This window comes from Lactuca saligna, chromosome 4 (genome assembly GCF_052625555.1).
Source record: "Lactuca saligna cultivar CGN05327 chromosome 4, ASM5262555v1, whole genome shotgun sequence".
NCBI classification, from domain to species: Eukaryota; Viridiplantae; Streptophyta; class Magnoliopsida; order Asterales; family Asteraceae; genus Lactuca; species Lactuca saligna.
Window position 1 is genome coordinate 58,041,624 of NC_136420.1, and position 16,270 is coordinate 58,057,893.

The following is a 16,270-nucleotide window of genomic DNA, read 5'->3' on the forward strand; positions in this document are numbered from 1 at the left end:
GGCCCAAATCCTAAATCCCAATATATATGTGGCCCAATCTTCCAAATTGAGATCAAACCCAACATGGGCCTAAAATCCAAGGAACCCCAAAATGCTAGTCCAAAGCATGAACATGGGTCTAATGGCCCAGCTAGGCCCAAACTAGATCTACACAAGGAGTTGTCAAGCTAAGAGCTTTATACCTCAAATGGCTCGAAATGATGATGCTAACTTCGGATCTCTAAGATCTACTCCATGGAATGAGTCTTCGAGCTCCTTCTACCACTTCAAAATGCATAAAAACACACCAAAATTCTTCACAAGAGCTCAAAAGCACCAAAACATCCAGGAGTTTATATATTGATGCTTAAATAGGGTGCAAACCCTAAGTTTTAGGGTTTGCCTCAACCTCTCGTACCCCATGCATACTGTAACACCTTATTACTGGTATGCCTTTTATTCAAGTCTTTTGTGTTTTCTGTAGGACTCGACGAGTTGGAGGACCAAATCGTCGAGTAGGATCGTGACTCGCGGACATTTTAAGTGACCTACTCAGCGAGTCGGATGACTGACTCAGCGAGTAAGTGCTGGAAGAGTGAAACCCTAAATCTGAGGGTTTCCCTACATAAACACCTTAACTCATCCTTCCTTGTCCCTAACACTCCCCTAGAGCTGTCTATCGAAACCCTAGCCGTTTGTGTGTGTGTCTTAAGGCCATTTTGGTGTTCTTGGTTGGTTTGTGAAGCTTGGAAGGAAAGAGGAAGCTTGGGATTTCAATTTAGGACTTGTGGAGCAAAAGATCTTACCCCATTTTCAGCTTCATCAAGGTAAATGTCTCTTTATTGACTTATATATGTGCTTATTTATCTTTGGAATTGGGATTCTTAGGGATTTCTAAGCCATTTTCGGATTATGAAGGGTGGAGTGGGGGTTGACCTCAGATATGGGCCTTAAGATGGGTCTAATGGCATAAAGGGGCCAACTCTAGATCCATGAGAGCCCCATGCACATTATAGAGCACTTTTTATGGACTTTTGAGCTAAAACCCCATGCATGTGCATCAAGCTTGGAGCTTTACGTATAAAATGGACATTAGGAGGCCAGATCTATGGTTTTGGTGTGTTAAATCCCATTTAGATCGACTGTATAGAAATGGTCAAGGTTGGACTCGACGAGTCGTTCTTGGGACTCGGCGAGTCGGTGCGCTTTCAACCATCCTAAACCCTTATTTGATGGTCAGTTGTCAGAAAATGGAGTCCCATATTTATTTAGATGTGTTGGGAGGCTTGGAGTTCATAGGAATCGACGAGTGCGAGAACAGACTCGGCGAGTCCAAGGCAATCTCCCAACTCTTGAAGATGAACTCGACGAGTTGTTCATACAACTCGGCGAGTCATAAACTGGATGTGTTAATATGATGGAGATGAACTCGACAAGTTCAAGAAGTAACTCGGCGAGTCGTATGAAGGTGGTCCCGATGGTTTGAATGAAGGGGAACTCATCGAGTTCTTGCTAGGCTCGACGAGTGGAGTCAGGGATTGGATAGGGCTAGTGGAGTATGGACTCGGTGAGTTGGTGTACCAACTCGGCGAGTCAGGTCAACTGGGTGTTGACTTTGACTAGTTATAGTATTGGCTCTAGCTAGGGCCATATGTTCTGTTTGATGACTTGAGGATTGTCGTGCAGGGATTGAGGATTCGAGGAGAGTCGACCTTCACGCAGAGGACAGTTCAGACACTACACGATATCGAGGTGAGTTACCTTCCAGTAGCGGTAGGTCTATAGCCACAATGTCAGCCCACCAGTAGGAGTTGTATGTTAGATGATTGTCTTTGTGATATCATCTAGGTTTGCTACTACCTGATATGTTATATGCTGGCATGATCTGTTATATGTGATAGTAGTAGAGTACGGTTGTTAGGACCAAAGGGTAGGTCAGGCACCCCAGATATGTCCGACAGTATGTGATGATATGTTTATACGCTGGCATGATATGTATATGTGATAGTGGAAGTAGGAAGGGAATAGTCCCCAAGTTCGGTTGTTAGGACCGATGGGTAGTTCAACACCCCAGAATGGCTTGACACGGGTAGGTCAGCACCCTAGAATGGGTTAACATAGGTAGGTCGGCACCCCAGAATGGTCGTACCGGGTAGGTCAGCACCCTATAATGGTTGTACCGGGTAGGTCGGGCACCTTAGAATTGTCTGGCAGTATGTATGCTATGTGATTGTATGGTATGTGGTACGATGGGGGAACTCACTAAGCTTCATGCTTACAGTTTACAGTTTTGGTTTCAGGTACCTCTTCGGCGAATGGGAAGGAGCCAACACGGTAGCAGCACATCCTACACATACGCATTGATTTTCTGCACTTGAGATATTCTGGGATTGTACTCTGACATGTTACTATTTTCTGATTTGGTGTTCAGACCTGATATGTAGATTTATGAAATGATATATTTTTACATGGTTTTCTTATCAATGTTTTTATACTCAGTTGATTAAAATGAAATTTTTGGACTCGTAATTTGGGATGTTATACATCCTCCACGTATGCCCCACATACGTGGTTAAGACTCACGATCAAGAAATGAGCCAGTAAGCCTAACGTCCGAGGAATACTCCCATCGTACTCCAACTTTGCTGAAGTTGGCATATCTTCCCCTAGGGACCAATTCTGCAAAACATTAACACACCAAGGGTCTAAACTGAAAGGTACTTTGAATCGGGTGTTACAACTCTCCCCCACATAAATTAGATTTCATCCTCAAAATCATACCTTACCATCCCCGGTACACCAGACAACTTGAAAAATCCAAACACAACCCCAATGCGGATCGAGTAAGCAACCCCAGGCATACAACAATCTTCCTAAAATACAATCGAACCCAGCCTTAGCAAGGCCCTCAAATCCTGATGATGAACAGATCCTTACCCAACTTAAACCCCTGAAGAATACCCATTTCTACTCTGCCCGAAATCTGAAATCTTAAAACTTGTCCCGACTCCCCGACAGACAGCCCTTATTGAACCAATGCTAATTCAGCTCCACTTTGTATTCCAAACTGATCATCCAACCTCTGATTACCTTGTTGTCCCCATTAAAAAACAGAATCACCAACCATTCGCAGTCGCCGGAAACTTTTCACTTGATAAAATGGATTAGATAATCCTTCGAGTAAAAGAGTCATCCTGAAGTTAATGAATCCATAAACATAATGAGAAACAAGAGCAATTTGGGAGTTAAACCTTCTGATGTTAAACAAGTCATTGATTCCTTAACCGTCGAACCAATACGCTACTGCTATAATTCTAAAACCCCATTACTTTCCAGACCTACACACATGCAAAATCATTCTAAAGCACAATCACACGGGCCTCTTCTACCACCAGAACTGAATACATCCATTTTGACCCTGAACTCTTAGGATGATGCCCTTGAAATATAGATTCCTTAATTTATAGCTTGCTAAAATAAAGATCTTGCACATATACATTAACGATACCCAACATGAGTCTCAACTAAAAACCAACTCGGTACATAACTCATACCTGAGATCCAAGGATTACACTTGCATTTCACCCAAATCTTCTAATTCACGGCAACCATTCTCTAAACCTGGATATAAAAATCCCCAAACCACTGTTGAGACTGCCAATCTCGCACCTGGTCTGTCATACCCCCGAACCGAAGAAAACAACAGAAACGTCTGGGGGTTGGGTGACTTCATCTTGTAATATCATCACAGTGTATATAATTGAAACAAGACAACATCATCATCACACATACAATAATACAACAATACATGGTTTACATCATTGTAATTGTTTATAAAGTTACATACCAAACAACATAAAGTGTACGATAGCAAACATTCAAACAAGCCCTCTACAACCTCTATTATCTTCAAAAAAAAATTGAATCCCGACAATCAAACCCCAACCTCCGATAAAAAGAAAAAAAAACTCATGTTTCGAGTTTAAACACCCCTACTCGAAACATTTTTGCTATCGATTCATCATCACAATGAGTTTATCGTCCCCAACTCGATGCTCACATTCAATCTCCACTACAGTTTCAATACCAAAATGTTAAACAATATTACTCGGTACAAGTTCCAAATGTTACTCCGCAAATGTTTTCAAACTTTGTTGTTTTTCCCGATCAACATTCACCAAATCAACCTCAACCCCAAACCCAAATCCAAAACCCAACAACAATTCCAACTTGTCGACAAGTTGGATGACTCGGAAGAAGAAGAAGAGATGGTTCCTGAAACTCAACTCACACCACCCCCACAACGATGCAAAGGAAAACAACAACGTGCAAGGGTATCGCACAACCGGGAGGACAAAAGCCAACAACATGGATTCCACAAGAAGAGTTAGTTTTGGTAATAGATTGGGTTGACATTTCTAAGGATTATAAGATGGGAATTGCACAATCGAGAGAGCATTTTTGGTTTCGCGTTTTAGAACAGTTTCGGGAGGAGCTAGAAAAAGATGACGACTACCGTACGAAACATCAACTGAATTCAAAGTTTCGAGAAATAGCAAAGGGGGTTTCAAAAATAAACAGGTTGTACAACAACCTAAAAACCCAAATAAAAAGCGGCCAAGGCAACGAAGAAATACTTCAAGAAGTTTTGCAAGTTTACCTTGAAGAAGTCGGAAAACCATTCATGTGGCACGATTGTTGGAAATTATTGGTTATATGTCCTAGGTGGAAAATATACGAGCAAGATTTTATTTTTGGAGTACAACAATCAAAACGAATGAAAACGGACTCTAGTGGTTACACAACATTCCTACATACTAATAAACATACATACGCATACAAACAATCTAGAATAGGGAAATCGATACTAAAGCACTTTCTCTCATGACTTCATGGGCCTCGGCTTTCTAGCTACGGAAGGTACACATACACACATATACATACATCTACATGTACATACAGATACACATATACATACATCCACAAAAACATATACATAGATACACATATATAAACATATGTACATACATACACTCATGTGTATATATATACACATACACGTATATACGTACAGATACACATACATGCACAAAAAGATATAATAATAATAATAATAATAATAATAATGTAGCAACAGAATATTGGAATAGCAACAAAATTGTAACATAAAATAAATCTGTTAGTAATTTACGACGAAATACCGAAGGATATTGTAAAGAAAATAATTGTTCTTTTTTAAAAAAATTTCTTCACTATTTTTGTCATTGTTCTGTCAGTAATTACCGATGGAAATATTTTGTAGGTAAATTTGTTGTAAAAATATTTTTCTAATATTGGTTTTTATCTACAAACAAATTTACCAATCAAACAAATTACTTCCCATCTTTGTGAGTTATAAATTTTGTTATGAGTTTTATTTTTTAAAGATATGAAAATTCACATGGTCTTGGCACACTACAGACTAAAGGCGTGTTCGGAAAAACTAGTTGGTAGTGGGTAGCTTGTATCAGGAAGTAGGTAGTTCGTAGTTTGTAGCATTTTGTTAAACGCTACGTGAAGTAGCATTTAGATTTAGAGTGTTTTGTTTAAACTACTAAACGATAGAAGCTTTGTAGTGTCAAACGAGACTTTCTGTAAAAAAAAAAAAATGGAGTGTTTTGTTTAAAGCTAGAAGCTAGAAGCTCCCAAACACTTCGTGACGAACACACCCTAGATCAACTACTACAACTCTCTCCAAAAGTGTTGTGTTAGGTTTTGTTGCAAAATTTTCAAGTATTGTTGTAATTGAGTTAGGCTATGTTTAACATACTAGCTGAAAAGTTAACTGTTAAATAAAAAGTTAGCTGATAAAAAATGACGTTTTGTAAAACTAGCTAAAAAGTTAGCTGAAATATACAAAATGATATTTAGGTTGTGTTTGGCGCGTCACAGTTAGCTGATAAACTAGCTTATTTTTCGAATTTTTTAAGTTGTCATGTTTGGCAAGTTAAAAAGTAGCTTATCAGCTAGTTTTTTAAAAAGCTACTTATAGCAGCTTTTTAGGAGCTTTTTCAAAATTTTCCAAATATAACTCTTAATTAATTAGAGAAACATATTTTTTTAAATACCCTTTTATGTCATTTTATATCTTTCTGCTAGCTTTTCAGCTAGTTTAACCAAACGTTATTTTTTTATCAGCTAGCTTTTCACTTGTCAGCTAGCTTTTTATTTAATAGTTCGCTTTTTAGCTAGTAGGTAGTTTTTCAGCTAGTACGTCAAACATAGCCTTAACAGATTGTGTTTCTGTAATTAATTAAGGAGTCATTTGAAATTTTTTTTTTTTTTTAAAAAAGTTCCTAAAAAGCTACTCTAAGGTTATGTTTGGCGCGCCACAGCTAACTGATAAGCTAGCTTATTTTTTAAGCTTTTTTATGTTGTTGTGTTTGGTAAGCGAAAAAATAGCTTATAAGTTAGCTTTTTGAAAAGTTACTTAGACTAGCTATTTAAGAGTTTTTTAAATTTTTCCAAATACACCCCTTAATTAATTATAGAAACACAGATTCTTACATGTCCTTTTATGTAATTTTATATATTTCAGCTAGTTTTACCAAACGTTATTTTTTATCAGCTAGCTTTTTATTTAACAGCTATATTTTCAGCTAACTGCCAGCTTTTCAGCTAGTACGCCAAACATAGACTAAGTAGCTTTTTAAAAATCCAACTTATAAGCTAGCTGTTAAGCTACTTTTTGGCTTGCCAAACATGACAATTTAAAAAACTCGAAAAATAAACTAGCTTATCGGCTAGTCGTGACGCGCCAAACACAGCCTTAATGTAAAACTTTTCCAGAAAAGTTGTAAAGGTACAATTCTAGTGTGCTACAACTCTTCTAAAAGTGTTAGAATAGAGTTGTCAAGACATATATGATGCGACATTGTTTACTAGAATGGTTGCACAACACTTCATATATTGTTGCTTAGATTCTGACGTACTGCTTTTAATTAAGTGGTGTGTATCTAATGCATCATTGTTCGGCAGGGGCGAAACACGAGCGTTTGAAGTAGGGGGGCGAAACCAAAATTAAAAAATGGCATATGATTTTTTTAACAAATAGATTGAAAAAAGCAATTAGTTTAACAAAAATACAACCTAAAATAAGACAATATAACAATAAATTCTCAATTGTTCAATAAATTAACAAAATACAATAGTGTGTGTGACTATTGACTATTGAGAAAAGTTTTTTCAAATTCTTTAGTATCTATGTAAAATAATTAAATGGTTTTCTACTTTTCTTGCTTTTGCAACCTTTGAGATATTGTCAGACAATTGATTTGAAGTTTTGAACAAATCATAATCATATTACTGATTACTCTTGTCCTGACTTTTCACACTATGGAGACTTTAAAAAGAGAGAGATAAAGAAAGTGAAATTAGAATGCCGAGTGCAATTTCTTTCTGGTGAGAACGATGCCTGAGCAAAATCTTGTTTCCGGTGGAGGCGGAGGAGAAGTGAGATCCACAACTACACAAGGAGCCCATATTTATTTCCTGACGAAAGAATATGTAAGTAAACCGAACTTATTTTCGGTAAAGCAAAATCTTATCACCGATGAGCACTGACAAAGGTCTGACAGTGGCCAACTACCAAAGGGTGAAAGTTATTTGAAGTGTGCAAAGTTGGAGCTTTTAACGAAGCCTCCGGTGAGCACCGGTGGGCGGTGGCTGTGATAATTGTGTAACATGCATATCATTTAAATAAGTAGTGTGTATCTAATGCATCATTGTTCAGTGTTATACTTTTGTATGGATCCGATAACAATTTGCATCTATAAAACATGTTTATCATTTTTGGTTGTTTTTGATGTAATGGTTTATAATTGTGTAACATGCATATCATTTAATATTTTTGTTGTAATTGTGATTTCTCTAAATTTTGAATACTAAAAAATCTTTGAATTAAAATCAAAACATAATATTTTATAATAAATTAACAAACGACGTTTGCAAATTAAATTAGTAAAATCATAAAACAAATATATTAATTATATATCTTAAATTTTAAAAGGTATAAGTTATAAAGCTTTTTGAGCAAATCATTATTCATAAATAATTTTTAAATACTTATCAAAAGTTTGAAGACTTGAATTAAATAAATCAATTAAAATTTTCAATTTAGAACAAATTAAAAAATTTAAAATACAAATTCATATATATAATCTAATTTACAATTGTTAAGCTAGACAATAATTATTAATTAATTACATTAATAATATAACTAGACAACAAATAGAAGATATTAACATAAATATTTTATATAAAAGTGAAAAAATTTAATTACATAATAATAACAAACAATAAAATCTAATAATTATTTCTTCGGACAAAACCATTCGCCAAAATAGCTATCTATCGTCGAATACATCTAAGTATATATAAACGACATTTAAGATGGTTTTAAAATGTTATTTTTCTAAAAAGTTGAAATTTTGAAATGTTTTAGCTAGGAAACCACATACATTTTAAAAATGCGAGCCTCACACACTCGGTGTTGGAAAATACAAAATGTAAATTATGGATTTTGTTAAGAGGAGGCAATAAATGATTGTGTGAAGATGAAATTAGAAAGCAGCAAATGATATGATTCTATACATGAAGAAAGTCTGATTTGTATGATGAGTTTTACCCCTTGAATCTTGATCCAAGCAGCAGCATAAGTTAACCTCCCAAATGGTACTACTTACTACTTACTACTTACTACACATGAGAGAGATATTATTAAGTATAAGTAGGGGGGTAAACACCATCAACCACCATCTCATATCATATCTTACAATCTTGCATTTCTACTTACTTTACCATATCCATGTCCATTTGGCTCTATCCCTAAAATTACACATCCCATCCCATCCCATCCCATCCACATTGCACCATTCATTAACTCAACTCAATTCAGTTAGTATCACTATCACTATTTCACCTACTTCTAATATTTTCCTCATTTGAGGTGAGGTTATTCTCGATCCATTGCCTGCCCTCGCATAAACCGCCCACCTTCATCTGTCACAATTAAACAAACAATCCAACCTAATCAATCAAATCATAATCATAACACCAACATTAAGAGCAAAAGTGAAAAATTCTTTAAAATAAAGATAATATTTCTCTTATCTATACATGAAAACGGAAAACTCATATCACCAGAGACCAACAAGGATATTTAGAGTTGGAGATACTAATATAATAAAAGTATATGTTTTATTTATTGTCAGCAAATGAAGTTTAAGCTGATTCAAAAATCTTAGCTATATGAAACCAACACTAGTGTGTTGTATGGGTGAAAATGTCTGAAAACATGCAACCCATTTCGACAAGATAATTTGGAACAGAAAGAAAAATTTTTAGTAGGGGAGTTTGAATGAGGCTAAATGCAAGAAACATAAATCTACTTTCTACTTTCTACTTTGTAGGGAAGCTTGGTTTATAAGGTAGCAGGTTACCCATTGCTATAACGGACGGCTACATCTTTAAAAGTACATCAGTGTAATTAAAAAGTGCATTGCTATAGTTAAAATGCATTTAACCCCAAAAAACAAGTTTCTTGCTTCTGAATCTTCACATATCACAACGAGAGAGAGAGAGAGATTCTACCATAAATATGCAAGCATTATAATTATATTCATATATGTCATTTAGTTGTAGGCTGTATTTCCCAAGTTTTACCAAAAAAAAGAAAAAAGGAGAGAAAAGAAGATTGTATTTTCATGTTGCCAGACTTGAAAAAATAAAAACATTTTAATAATTTATGAGTTTAAAAAAAAAGAAAATAAATTAAATTGACGTCTTATTTTAAGGAACCAAATTGGAAGGGAAGATTATCCTTTGTCTGCATTCCATTAAAAAAAACTCAGGAAAATCAATTTTCTTTTTTTTCCTTTCTACATAGTTTCATTCACTTGTCTCTTTAAGTGGGACTCGGGAAGTAAGCATTTAGTAGAGTTAGAAGAAGAGTTTAATTTAGTTTAGTTTAGTTTGTGTACCACTTTCACCATCTGAGATATCTGCAAGCCTTGCAATGGCATCAGTCAGTGCTTGTTCATGTTCCTGCATTATTATTATTATTATTATCATTATTATTATTTGAATCCTTAATCATACATTACAAGTTTTCAAACTTAACTAACCTTGAGCACTTTCTTAGCTTTCTCTATTTCAACAGGATCTGGATGACTAGACCCAAATACCCTCTCAACCTGTTGCATGAATGTTAAAATTCCTTTCCCTTCTTGTAAATACACAATATACAATGATCATGTATGTACCTCTTTTATTAGAGTATCAGTGTGAAGTAACTGAATATTGTCTAGGCCCTTCTTTCCAATGCCATTCTGTGATGCTGGAAAATCTTTTCTTGCTGCTGCTTGACTTTTGGGCAGCCCTCTACCTCTCCCTCCACCACCAGGACCATTATCACGTCCAACAGGTCTGCTCATTCCATGACCAGATCCACCATAACCCCCTTTATGAGGAATCCCAGGGTCCTCCCCTTCCCATTGTATATCCTCTGATGATATCTGCATCAAGTATCAATCAATATGTTTTTTATTTAACACATGCTAATCATGCTATGCTATATCACCCATCATTTTAACTTTCTACACATACCTCTGCGAGATTAACCCACTCCCATGTCTCATTTGCTGTACTAATATCATAAACCAGTGCATGCCGACCCTGAAAATATATATTTTTATTTATTTTTCAGCATAAAAAATTTGGAGGTGGGGCCAGGCAGCTGCAAGCAATTTCAAATTACCTCAACCGGGTTGTAATCTGTTATCACAGCTTCATAAAAATTGTTGTCATCAGGCCACCTGGTTCTCACTTTTCTTCCAATCAATGGGGAGAAAGCTGCTGTTTCAGCAGACTCATTTGCAAGTGGCCCAGAAGTCACACGATTACCAAGCTGCCCCCTCCCACTTGGCCCTGATGGAGGGTACTGCATTTTCAGGGAAGATCCTCCCCCCATTATCTGACCACCACCACCACCACCACCCTGCCAATTGCCATTTACAAATTACAACAAACATATCATATCATAATAAAAAAACAAAATACCAATGTGGCCTTACAGATTTCTTGTTTTTCCCTTTTGTCCCTGAGACAGGTGCTCTTCTAGCGGATGAAGAAGATGGTTGGTTTGGTGGAGGCACTGGTTGTTGTGGATGAAAAGAAGGAGATGGGACACCAAATGATTGAGAAGGTCCTGAAGAGTTTATCTTTTGTTTCTTCCGAGAGGCTGACACAGATGGACTTGGTAATGGATCATGAACAGCTTGCCCTGTGTTCAGAATCCCACTTTGAATCCCACCCGATTGTCTCCACTCCCTATTTTTATTTTTTATTTTAAAAAAAAAAAAAAAACAACATGGTATATCATTATCATCATATCATATTATCACTCAAATCACAAAGCTTGTTTTGTTTCTTGACAATATTGGACCTTATTCTCCGGATAACATCATCTGCATTTACTTTTCCCAAAAGCTCTCTGTGTTCCTCATTTGATAATCTCAATTCTTTTCGGAGCTCGGTTATTAAACCTTCCTTTTCCTGAACAAAAAAAAAAAAAATACACACATTTCAGTGAACATCAAACTAAAAGATGATCAAGTAAATATAACGACAAAAACCATACCCAAGTAATTGCATCAGCTTGGGCTTTAAAGGCTCGTAAAACGGAACTGTAAGCTTCCTGCTCAAGGTGGTGAATTTGGGCTTCCATGTCTGTTTCTGCATACATCCTTGGATATTGTACAGGAGCCATAACTGCAGATCTTCCATTACCTGCAACACGTCCACCTCTTGGAATTCTATTTTGATGGGAAGGCGGAAGATCATCATCAGTTCCTGCAATAAATCCAAACAATCATCATAAACTCACAACTTATGAGCCGATTCAGCTCATTATGACATGTTCTCAAGAATAGCTGGATAGCATCAAAAAAACTTGCTCATGGTGGCACATGTTCTCTTTCAGAACTGAGTAAAGATGGCCTTAGTCCTTATTTTCTTTTATTATGCCCTTCACCACATGAGCCACAGGAGCTGTGATTGCATCCCAATAAGCTCCTCATAAATATAACTGACATTAATAAAGTGAGTGCGTTCCAGACCTTCTCTACCCCTCGATTCCCATTTTTCAAAAAAGACAAGGATCCTTAACTGATAAATTAAGTAAAAGAAAGAAAACAAACAGCAATAGTGTAGGATCATCTACAGTACACTAACATATGTGTAGTTGCAACGCAATGTGGTATGAATAGATACTGGAAAAGCTCTATCCATCACAGGCAAACAGTACACGACATGTAATCAATCCTCACATCCATATTATATACAAAGGAATGTGCTTTCTACTCTTTTTATGGTTCCTACAATTGTCTGCTTCTTGAACATGATTCTCATCATTAGCAAGTCTCTACTCCTACGCTCTAATCTGAATACACTGGTGTTTATTTTTACAATAACAGGATGGAAACTCCATTCAATATCGTTTATATCCGGCCACAGCAAGTGTTGAGTTGGTGATAAATGTGATTTTATTAGGGTTTAGGTATTGCATGCTAGAGAGTTAAGGGCATTTGCAAATAAAATGGGTGCAGGTTTTATGCACAGCTAGACCTTCAAGGCTTCAACAACAACCAAAAAGATGTTCATAAAATTATGTTCGCCTAATCCATAACTTAAAAAATAGCATATGCCAAGGAAATCTGAAAGGCCATGAATTCCATACTTGATGGATTGGAGGGTCAAAGGCTATGATATCATAGGATCATAGGACGACTAAACAACATAGACACATAAAAGAAAACCAAGCATCTCAAAAGAAAGGAGAGGAATGTAGGAAATAAGTCAAGCATGGTGATTATACAAATGTAGACACATAACAGAATAGGTCTATTTGTAAGTCAGGAAGGGAAGAAGTATAGTTAAATGTAAAAGAAGATTACTCAAGGTCTAAGAGCCCTACTTGATTTATGTTTTATATTCTGCTATAGGCGACATTTGAATGCATCAATGCACTAACTACCAATTTAGCAAGCCAATTATCTTTTCTTAGATAAACCCATAACCAAGAACAGGGGGAAAACAGTTGGTGTAAATAAAAGAGTCACCTTCTCCACTCAAAAATACAACACATTGCTAATTTACTTTCTCCATATCATTGATACATACACCAATAAGGTAGCTCCCTCAATAATTCAAGTATACAGAACCCAAAATACTACCAAGCAAACAACACACTTCACCTGCACCAACCAAACTCTAAGCTTCACTTTCTCATTCTTTTAATTATCCCTCTAATTCAAAGCTGAAAACTTTCAACAAAATTCAACCAAAAGAATCCATCCGCCTGGCTAATCCAACACGTTCACAGCAACAAATTCATAATTCTAACGTGTTGAATTTGTGTAAACAAGATGCAGAAAAACAAAATTAAGAAAAGACAATGCTGGAAAAGAAAAACCAAGCGGAACGTATCGCACACTGATCGATAACAAATTCGCAACAAAATCGTAGCTTCCACCAAATTTCTGGAAAGGTGTTAGAGATTGAAGAGCTCACCGCTGCTATCGAAAGATTCGTAGTCCATAGCCAGCTTGCAAAATGAAAAGAATTATCAAAATCCAGAAGGATTAAGCGCAGAAAAACCCTATAGTCGCAAGAAGCTTCAAAGAAACGCGAAACAAGTCAAATTGAGCGCCGATTCGCCTCCTTAGGGTTAAATTTGACGTTTACGGTGAAAGTAATGAATGGATTGAAGGTTTGAAGGCAATGATTGAGGGGGAATTAGGGTTTGATTTGGAGTTTAGAAGAGAGTGATGACAAAAGGGGCGACGGGAGGAGGAGGCGCGGACTTGAACGAGATCTATATGGGGATTGTTTTTTTTAGGTTAATTGTTGGGTTTGAGTTCCGCCCCTTTGGGGTTTTGACTTCGTACTTCTCAAACACAAAACACAATCTTAGAGGAATTATGGGAAGTCATCTTGCCTTCAATGGGATGCATATAATAATTGCTATGATTCTAGAACGTTTATTAAATTAGAGTTTATTGTAATTTTAATGTTTTTGTAAAAAAATATATATCTATTCTATATGACTAATTTTATTTATTTAGACCATTCCAAGAGTATTGTTTTAGATGGCAATGTTTGTTTTCTGGATTTTGATTTGTTTGTTCTTGTATAGCTTTTCTATGAATGTGTATGTATTCTTTATTAGTTATCTTGTTAACTATATAAATACATGTTTGTCCTTAACAAGATTCCATCAAAATTTTGTAAGCTGGCCTTAACACTTATAGGGATTTAAAAAAAATCATTAGTTGAAGTTAACGATTCAACAAGACCATTGACTAGTTGAATTGTAGATGTTATGTTTCTTTATATTTCTTCGTTGGATTGTTGGGTTTTATTCTTTATTAATATATTCCTAAAGAAAGTAGTTATCTAGGTGAACTTGACTACCATTTTATCCGCTTCTACCACATATTTATAAGATATTTTGGTAATAAACTAGAGTTAAGAAACAAAAAAATCAACCGGGGCATGGAGCTGTGGAATTAATGCAATTACAAATATAAAGAATATTATCGTTTGATGCTAATTAATGATCAAAGAAATAGTAAACACCGAGATAGTTAGCACCTTTTGATGCTTAATTACTCATTTGAAGGTTAATTACTAACCATATTATTGTTTGTTTATATTGTTGATTGAGTTTTAATTATAGGTGATGTGTTTCTCGAATTTCCGAACTATGGATATCAATTCGGATACTAAAATCCAAATATCTGAAATTTCAGATATCCAGTTTTGAACATCTCTAGGTGTGGTGGTGATGAAATACTGTCAATCGTCATTAGTTAAAACAAACATACAAAAAAAGGATAGAAATGTTAGTAGGGGTCGGGGTGAGATGTGACTTTGTAGTGTCATCCATGTAGCTGGGGTTGTCCGATTAATTAAGATCCAATATGTGGAAAGTTCCATGAAATTTGGTCATTGGCAAAACATAAACAAAACGAAAGGCAACGGTAGTGGCGACTTGAGTTTGCGATGATGGATGTGGTGGAAAATAGGATCATGGCTTGTGGAGACGTTCCAAGAAGGAATTGGTGATGGAACGCCCCCACGGATGTGTGTGATACTCTAATATCAAATGAGAGGAATTCTTTTATATATATATATATATATATATATATATATATATATATATATATATATATATATATATATATATATATATAAGGAGGTTAGTTTTTAGGAATAGTAAACTTATATGTTCTTTGGTAAAAATGGCCCTTGGATATGTTATTTCTGTTTTTTTTTTATCTGGGTGTTTTATGGAAATATTTACTTTCTTGTGTACATGTGTTTATCATCGTTTGGTTTATCCGCTTCCGGATCCTTCCCACCGCCTCAAATATCTTTGGTCAACGTTATCTCTCTTTTCTTCCACAAACCTCTCATCGCTTTTTCGCCCCTGCTGTTTTTGCGTAGTCCGATTATTAGTGGTGAGCAACTCGACATCGAGGGGATCGCGGTGCCTAAAGAAGTTGTCGTGTTCGCCGCCAGTGCAGTCGTCGGTGTCGCCGCGAAGCGCTTCAGAGAGCTGCGTTCACCCACCAGAAAAGCGCTTCAGAGAGCTGTGTTTTACTTCAAAGAACCGATTCGGTGTCTGCTCATCGGATCTACTCGGAGCTTTCACACATGGAACTCGTATGAAATTGTACAACTGATTACAACGTACAAGACGTCCTCCGTCGTCTCGCCGATTCCGGTGTTCTCCAGCTTCACCGCCAATCAGACGATCCTTGATGCCTTCATAATGTAGATTATTCACATTCGTTTGGTGTTGGCGTATTCATATAGTTTTATCGAATTAACTTATCTAATTGCAAATTTAGATGACGAATGATGTGGAAAACCATCAAAAAGTTCCCCTCCCTCCTCCACCTATCGTTGAATCAAAAAACTGGTATGATATTTTCCTCCAACAAGTTTTAGTATACATATTAGGGTTCTTGCAAGTTTTATTTATGGTTGTCAATTTCTTGGGTTTTGTTTCTTGTTTTTTGTATGCGCTTTTTCCTACGTGTGTGTTTCGACATCAAATACTTACCGTGTGCTTTTGGCTACAGGTTCAGGTTATCTTTGTGGAAATTGGTGCAGGATTGGTGCAGGATTGGTTCTTTCTTAATCTTAAAAGCATCTTCTGTTCTTTTTTGCTTTTTATAAATTTTAA

General features: G+C 36.1%; 1 protein-coding gene across 1 annotated transcript; it reads right to left on the reverse strand.

Annotated features, from left to right (window-relative positions):
* Window positions 1-8,712: 8,712 nt before the first annotated feature.
* LOC145041937 (protein EMSY-LIKE 3-like) lies at window positions 8,713-13,981 on the reverse strand. Its single transcript, XM_078990188.1, has 10 exons — window positions 13,588-13,981; window positions 11,657-11,868; window positions 11,462-11,571; window positions 11,091-11,346; window positions 10,775-11,014; window positions 10,624-10,692; window positions 10,281-10,532; window positions 10,143-10,211; window positions 9,999-10,062; window positions 8,713-9,018 (listed from the first exon to the last, which is right to left on the reverse strand). The coding sequence occupies exons 1-10, from the start codon at window positions 13,613-13,615 to the stop codon at window positions 8,972-8,974; spliced, it is 1,347 nt and encodes a 448-aa protein (XP_078846314.1). The 5' UTR covers window positions 13,616-13,981; the 3' UTR covers window positions 8,713-8,971.
* Window positions 13,982-16,270: the final 2,289 nt, after the last annotated feature.